General features: G+C 29.6%; 1 protein-coding gene across 1 annotated transcript; it reads right to left on the reverse strand.

The window, feature by feature from the left end:
- Nucleotides 1-4,049: 4,049 nt before the first annotated feature.
- LOC136090498 (zinc finger MYM-type protein 1-like) lies at nt 4,050-6,811 on the reverse strand. The gene is made up of 4 exons (XM_065817200.1): nt 5,417-6,811; nt 5,160-5,317; nt 4,745-4,934; nt 4,050-4,652 (listed from the first exon to the last, which is right to left on the reverse strand). The coding sequence occupies exons 1-4, from the start codon at nt 6,809-6,811 to the stop codon at nt 4,050-4,052; spliced, it is 2,346 nt and encodes a 781-aa protein (XP_065673272.1).
- Nucleotides 6,812-8,721: the final 1,910 nt, after the last annotated feature.

Below are 8,721 nucleotides of genomic sequence, written 5' to 3' on the forward strand. Positions count from 1 at the left end.
ATTGGGGAACCTTTCCATCTGTTAACATGCTGTTATAAAAAGAAGCGAGTAACATTAGAAGATTGTTACTGCGAGAGTTTTTAAGATGTTCAGCACTTATTCCAAAACAATCGTAGGATTTATTATTTTTAAGATTTAAAATACATTTTTCAATATCAGCTGTTGAAATAAACTTTGAATTAGGCTCTTTACTTATATGTGGAATTTGTTGAGGAATAAATTCGTTATTTGTACATTGCGGCGTATTAAGTATTTTTTGAAAATGATGGCTAAATTCTTCAACGATTTCATTTTTGTTTTACAATTTATTAATTGTAAAGAGTCGAGTATTGTTTTTGTTTTTTATTTTACGAATATTGTCCCAAAACTTTTGAGGATTAGTATTGCGTAGGTATTCGATATTTTTAGTTTTTTCGTAGATTTTTTTGTTATGTGCTGCTTTAACAGCTTTGCGGAAGTTTTTTCGGGAATAGATATATCTTTTGTAGACTACGCATTCTACTGACTTGTTATAATCGTATTTTTTCCATTGCTTATAGTGGAAGGATAGGTTATCTTTACCTCTTTTAGGCTCTGGTGTCTACCAAGGTTTTGAATACTTACATGTCACTTGTTGTCCAAAACACTGTTTAACTGCCAAGAGAGCTGCATTTTTGATTTTGGAACATGTGATTTTAATTTCTGCTTCTATTTTTTCATCTATAAATGTGTAATTGCTAAATGCTATAGATAGATTATGATTATAAAAATCAATAAACTTTTCATTCTTCCATGCATGTTTTGGAACTGAATCATACTTTTCCATTGTATTATTTATTTCGTTAGATAAGCTGCTACCTCAAAGGTTGATACTTGTGGATACCGGAAGGTGATCACTATTATTAAACGGTGTAGGGGGAATAACTTGACAATTTGTAAAACATAGTTCTGTATCTTTTAAAAATGCTATATGGTCAATGTAAGAAGAATTTAAAAGAGTTTTATGTTGATAGGTGTAGGTAGGACCAGCACCATTGACTATATCGACAAAAACCAACTCGTTTGATTTAATAAAGTTTGTGAGATGCTTTGAAAGATTGTTTCGTGTTTTGTTGTTACGAAATTCTAAATCATATATTTTATAAGGAAATGACTGAAAGTCTCCAGATATAATAAATTCTGCTTCATCCTCATAGTTGTTCATGATTGAAGTAATTGTATGTAATTGAGAAGAATATTTATCGTACGATTCATTATTGTTACGACAGCATGAAAGATAAACCCCAATAAAAATTAAATGACGCTTGTTTAGTGTGCCTTTTATTGCAAGAATGTTTTCATCCTCATGTATTACATGAAAAGACGACATACCTTTTTTAATAAAGAATGCGTTTCCTCCATACGGTCTACCGTGTGTATTTTTTTCTGCCGCATGAAAGATAACATTATGTGTTAGTAATGTAACATTATCTAACAGAAAACTCTCGATGTTTAGCAGCCAGTGCTCCGAAATAAAAATAATATCGAAATACTTCAATAATTTAGAGATATAATACGAGTTCGATTTAAAACTTTGACAGTTAAACGCACAAAGTGTTATTATTGTATTAGTTAAATTTAATTCTTTTTCTCCCGTTATAATTTATAATTTGATTGTTGCATGAATGATGTAGAGTGATTTAAGAATTGTGGCAATTGTTTTTCAATATTTTGATGTGTTTTTTTGACTGTTAGTGTTTCACGGTGCATTCTAAACGGTTTGACAATAATGTTATTATCCCAAACATCGGGTTTAAGTACCATTCCTTTTTCGCTACTTTTAATTTTCACTTTGAAGGATCGGTTGTACATGTTTTCTCTGTTAAGCTTGATATCTAAAGGCGTAATACCAATTTCTTTATTTATGTAGTTCGAAAGATCTTCTTCAGATAAGGAATTACAAACACCGCCTACAAATATATAAGACTCTCGAATAATACGTTGCCCTGCAATCGAGCTTCTGTTGTTAACGACTTTATTTCCAAAGACGGGTTTTATCCTCTGCTTATCTATTTGGCTATTTATAACTCTATTATTTTTTCCTATCACTTTGAACTCTTGATAGTCTGCTATAAATTCGTTTTCTTTTTGCGGTTCAGGCTTAAGCAATTTAACCACGGTTGCGTAGGAATCGCTACTTTTATTTCTACAATTAACTTTCAAACTAGAATCCTCTGCAATGGAGCATACAGGAACATCTTGCAGTGCATTTATTTGGTTTGCGGAATGATAATTTATTGAATTTGAAACAATAGATTTTAAAATTTCTTGTGGTTTACTGTTACTTGCGTTAATAGATTGTGACGCACATTGATTTTTCACAATTTCGCTATTTGTTTTTTGTAATGCGTCGCATTTTTCCTGTAATAAATGCAAATCTGCCATGATTTTTTTATTTTCCGATTGTAATGCCTTTAAGCGATCGATAATATCTTTTAAGGTCGATGTCATATTTATATCTGATGATTGATAAACTTGTGGACTAACTTGTTTGGAGAAAGAAAGCAATTTATTGAAGTCCTTATGGAGTTGATTTTCCGCTATAGTAATCGACATCAGATAAATATCATCAAGACACGTTATTATCTTATACCGCTTTCTAAGATTTTTTTTTGGGTCTTCTGCGTCTAGAATAATGTTTAGCAACGAGAACTGCTCCATGTCAAAACGCTCTAATATTTCTGTAAACAATTCGACTCTTAATTTAAAAACTTCAGCCTCTTTAAACTGCGAAAGCCCATTGATAATGACTTCCTTTGGATGGGAACAAGTTTCCTCTACATTTATTATATAGTTCTCTACAATATTGTTACTCGACTGTATTGTTAAAAACAACTCACCAATTTGTCTTGGTGCCATTTAACATAAAGTTTAAGTACATCAAAAATAAAAACTTGTTTTTCGTATTTTTTTCTGAAACAAATCTCTTCTGAAAAAAACACGTCTGTTCGCCGCAAAGTTATTTGCAAGAAAAAAAAAAAAAAAAAAAAAAAAAACCCTGACGGATATGTGACACACCTGCAAGAGCTTTTTTGAAGAACATCAAATGTCATTCCGTATTGTGAAAGTAAAGTTATTTTCCCTAAACAAATGCGTCTCTTAGAACAGATACTTCTTTTGATAAAAAGGAGGATAAAGAACATCAAACTGGTAGTCGAAGCTTATATTGGATCTTGGTTTTGGAATGGTCTCCAGATTTCCTCTCGACTATATGCATTTGAATTGTTTGGGTGTTACAAGACGACTGATGCTTTACTGGAAAGGTCCTGTAAGTCCTTATGCAGTGCGTTTGGGAACATGGAGAGGGCTGGAATTGTCAGAAAAATTGATTTCTTTTATTCCTTATATTCCTAGATAGTTTGGCCGCAAACCAAGATCATGTTTTGAAGTATTGAGATGAAAAGTTACAGAATTTAAACTATACCTGTTAATTACCGGTACTGTTATATACCTGTAGCATTGCAGAGCATTTGAAGCAGCAAACTTTATAAACAATTTTTCCTTTTATTTGCGGCTATTAAAGTATTGTCTACTAAACAACAAGACATTAAATTATGTGATTATTCAAATAGTCTGCTTGTTAAATTTGTAGAGGAAATGAAATTACTAAATGGAAATGAAACAGTTGTATACAACATACACAATCTGGTTCACATTTCTGCTGACGAAAAATTGTTAGGATCATTAGATGATTTTAGTTTCTTTCCTGATAAAAATCAACTTAGTGTTTTAAAAAAATTAAGTAAAAAATCACAAAATATTTTGCACAGGCCCGAATTAAGGTCTACAGTGCCCATAGGCTGTAAAAAATTTGGTGCCCCCAATTAAATTTTTTTTTTACATATTTCTCAACTCGATACTTGAATAAATAATAAAACTTTATTTTAGGTTTATTAGCCACATCAATATGTACATTTAAATAATACCTATGTGAAAACAAATAAAAACATAAAATTAAAATTAAACAAAATATATATTAGATATATAAAAATATAAAATAATCATATTACAAAAAGTAACAAACAATTATTTTATACTTTTCTTTTTCTTGCTTTTTGATGGGCAAATGTGTTTATAGTATCATTAAAATCTAATTTTTCAATCAATTCTGCTTCAATGCTAAATATTGCTAATGCATTCAGTCTTTCCTCCTTCATGGTTGACCTCAAGTAGGGTTTTACTCTTTTAAGTACAGAAAAAGCTCTTTCGCCTGAGCAGTTTGAAACTGCTGTACTAAGGTACATACGCATAACTACTTCTAAATTTGGAAACATACACTCTAATTCTTTGGTCTTGATGTACTTATACATAGAGAGAACAGATTTTACATTTTTATCCGTGGAAATTAATTTTGAAAAAAGAATACACTCATCTATAAGTAAGCTTGAGTTTTCAACATCATCAATAAAATATTTTGTCAAAGTTTCACATGTGTTCCTTATAACAATAGAACTCGGTGTTTTATACAATGTGGGTATACACCCATAAATATCTGATATTATTTCATAAGCTTGTCTTCTTGAACTAAGTTGACATTTAAGAGTATCAATGATCACATAATATACATTTCTAATAAAATCTATTTTCCCTGTGATTTCTGTGAGAGGTTGAGATCTTGATTCATCAGCCATAGCCTAAAAAAAAAAATAGTTTTTAATGTTGTTAATGTTTATGACTTTTTTCAAATTATTTTATGTGTATTTTAAAATTAATAAGTTAAACATACCTTTCTCTTTTTTTTTCTCTTGGAATCTTTGGCATACTCCGAACAATCAGTAATTTCTACAGCCTTATTTTCAAAAACATCAAAATCATCTCTGATCTGTACCAAGTAATTTTCAAGGCCATTATATAGGTCTAATACTGTATGAAGATCAATGTCAGTTGATTGTAATTTTTTATTTGTAGCATTAAAACTAAAATCATATTAAGCTTTATATTAATTTCTATTAATATCTATTAAGCTTTATTTATTAATATATTAATATCTATTAAGCTGACCTTAATAAAATAAAAAAAATGAAAACATAATTTATTATTTAAAAATAATTAATTTATAGAGTGAAAAATGCCTGTTTAATATTGAATTCCATATGCATATCATTAAACCAGTTTCCAAAGTTTTTAATCATGCAAGCAACCCGTTAGCTTCTACTTTATATACAGCTTTTTCTTTCTGATTATCAACTATACTATGCAAAGCTTCAATTATAAATTCATAATAATTAAATAAAGCATGGCAAGCATCAAAACGAGCACTCCAGCGAGTTACTGATAAATTTTTTACACTAAGATTTTTCTTCAAATATTATTTTTAAAATGTCCCAACGTGCAGTAGAACTAGAAAAAAAATTGTATAGTTCCTGGAGCAGCATAAAAAATGAAGTAGCAGAATTACAACTTTCTGCTGCACACGTTCCGACCCCAAGTTAAGAGAATGTGCAGAACATGGTACATACTCTGCAAATGAATTAAAACTTTTAATTCTTGACTGCAATCCAGAATACTGTCCTGACATATTTCTCGCATTGTCGTAGCTCTGGCCACGACAATTTTCAATTGGTATATTGTGTGAATTAAGAAAATCCATTACAACATTGCTCATTTCTTTAGATTTATGACCACTGTTTGAAATGAATATTAAAAATCTTTTTGCAGGTACACCACTAGGTAAAACATATCTTAATGCAATAACAAGTTGATCGACGTTTGCTATATCAGGTGTAGAATCAACAATTAAAGAATAATACTTGGCTGCTTTTAATTCTTTTAATATAATTTTAATTATATCATTCTTCATCAAAAGTAAAAGTTCTTCATAGATTGTGGATGATAAATAAGACGGAGTTCCTTTCCCTCTATTCCCATATTTTTCTATATGTTGAGCAATAGAAGGGTCAAATTTAGCAAATAACTCTAACGTTCCCAAAAAGTTCCCTTTGTTAATTTTGTTAAATTGTTCATTATCACCTCTAAATGATAAACCTTTTGCACCGAGAAATTTAATTACTTCAACAATTCGATGAAGAACAGCTTTCCAGTAACTCATTTCATCAGTCGCTTGTGTTGCCAATTGAGTGTCAATTCTACCTACATCACTTTGTAATGTAATAAAACTTAATGTATTATTTTTATGTGCCAAAAAATTTTCGTGCCTGGAAATAAGTAAATGTCCATTTTTCCAATCATTAAATCCAGCATCTCCCAGTTGAGTACTGCATCCAAATAATTTGCATGGAGTACAAAATAATACAAATTTTAAAATTGAATAAACAAGCCATTTCCGTGAAACATTTTCTCCGTTTTTTCGATTTTTCGTAAAGATTGATTTACTACAATAACGATCATAATCAGAACAAGATTGTTTTGATGAGGTAAAATCTGCATCAATGTTCTGATCATATCGAAATTTTGCAATATAATTACGACATATATTACTATTTGTCCAATCTACTGGATCTTTAAAATTATTTGTATTATTCTGCGTAAGAGGATTAAGAATGACATTTAGCTCAGATTTTTCTGATTCCTCATTTACATCAACAACTGATTGATCTGAAGAAGACGCAGTACATTGAATAGAAGTAGAAGTAGTAGAACAATTATTAGTAATAGTTGTATCATTTGAAGATTCTAGTTTATTATCTTCAACACAACTAGGGGTAATGTTATTTATTTGTTTGAAAAAGTTATTTAACCCAGGTATTTTACTAAGTAAAATCACTTCTTTTTCTTTTTTAAAAATTACACGCTTTCTCGCTTGGGCTCCACTAATATGTCGTTTCTGATCCATTTTTACATAAATATCGAACACTAAACTATATATAAAACGCACTACTCGCACTAAGGTAAAACCTTTATAATTTAAATTTATAAGTTACAATTGTGTTAACAAAACATACGTACGATCAAACGGAGGAATTTTTGATGCACGTGACGCGTGTATACGAATAATACTAATACTATTTAATATTTTATAAAATCATTTAAAATATTTTAAATAAAAAAAATATTTTAAAAAAATTTAAAAAAATGGTCATAAATTGGGTAAAATAGTATAAATACTATTTTACCCAATTTATGACCATCAGCGGCGAGCTACGACAAATATAAATAAGTAAGCGCACTGGCATTGTCTGCCGTCTGCGGCTCCACATACGTTATCGGTGTGCGACCGGTTCTACGGAAAAATAACATCTAAAAATAAAACGAGGTTTAGAAGACCGCACGACAAAACGCATTGATTATTACTATTTCAAATTTCCAATATTATTTAAATAAAAATAACATCAGGATAGTATTGTGCTTATTGTCAATAATTATTTTACAGATTGTACAATTTTTCTAGTATAAAAAAAATATAAAAGGATAGTATGTAGTGCCCGTGCCCCTAAATCCGTGGTTGTGTAGGCTGAAGCCTACACTGCTTACGCCTTAATCCGGGCCTGATTTTACAACAAGTTTGTGGACGGCTCACTGAAAAATTTTACGCATATAAAAAAGATGCAAAACTCATTAGACAAAACAGTTTAACTCTTTTTGTACATAACATTAACCATTGCCGTGGTCCTTTGTTAACATTTCCAGATGTTTAACAATAGAGTAAATTAAACATTGGAAAGTATTGTTTTTGTTGCCAAAAAATAACCCCAATAATTATTTTCTATCAGGTTGTGGTGATTTCTGCATATCAAAAAACATTATTATTCAAAACTGTGTTATATTTGTAAATTGTGAAAAATATTTTCCTTTGTAAGAACTTTGTGATTATCCATTGAACTCAAGTGAACTTGGAATATATAAAACTACGAATAAACTGTCTTCTTTAATTACTTTGTCAGCAAATGATATTGCTAAAAAGTGTCTATTTTTTCCAACTTTAAGTAACAATGAGTTTGTGGTACTACCAATAGATTGTAAATAATGTTTTAAAAGAAAATTATAAACTTTTTGTCTTATTTTATTCCTTTTTTGTTTTGTTTTTAAATTTGTTTTAAAGTTTTAAGTAAAGCTTATGATTAATAAGTATCAAAACATTTTTAATAGGTAAACTTTGCAATTTCTTTATCTGATGAATATATAGTCTTCTACAAATTGTGATGTTAGAATAATCGGGCCCTTTTTAAATAAAGCTTGAATTAAAAAAAAAGAACCTAATTTAATACTTATTTAAGTAATGGTATAAGAATAATATAAAAATATTATTAATAATATTTGATCATATATAGCCATCTGTTTTACTTAGTGTTATGCTGTTCTTAATGCAAAAGTATTGAAAAAAAAAGAAATCATAAGTTTGAAAAAAAGTGTCGCCAATGCTTGTATCACTGCTAAATCAAATGCACCAATTAAATTTACATCTCCAGACCGTCTGACGCTTACATTACAGAGTGTTCGTCGGGAAAATAAAAAATTAAAAAAAGGAATTAGCTTTGATGAAGCAGGAGAAAATTCATCATTAGCTATAAGTAAAAGTATTTAAAGTGATTTAGTTCAAATAATAGCAGGAGCTGAAAAAAGCAAAATTTCTCCATTTATGAGCCTGCTTTGGGAAGAGCAGCAAAAATATTTCAAAAGCTCAAAACATAGAGATTCGCTATCATCCAGCAATAATGCGTTACTATTTGGGATTAGCTGCAAAATCACTAGCTGCTTATGAAGCAGTACGATTTAATGAGAAAAATAATCCTGGTTTCTTAGTTT

This window comes from Hydra vulgaris, chromosome 14 (genome assembly GCF_038396675.1).
Source record: "Hydra vulgaris chromosome 14, alternate assembly HydraT2T_AEP".
Lineage (NCBI taxonomy): Eukaryota > Metazoa > Cnidaria > Hydrozoa > Anthoathecata > Hydridae > Hydra > Hydra vulgaris.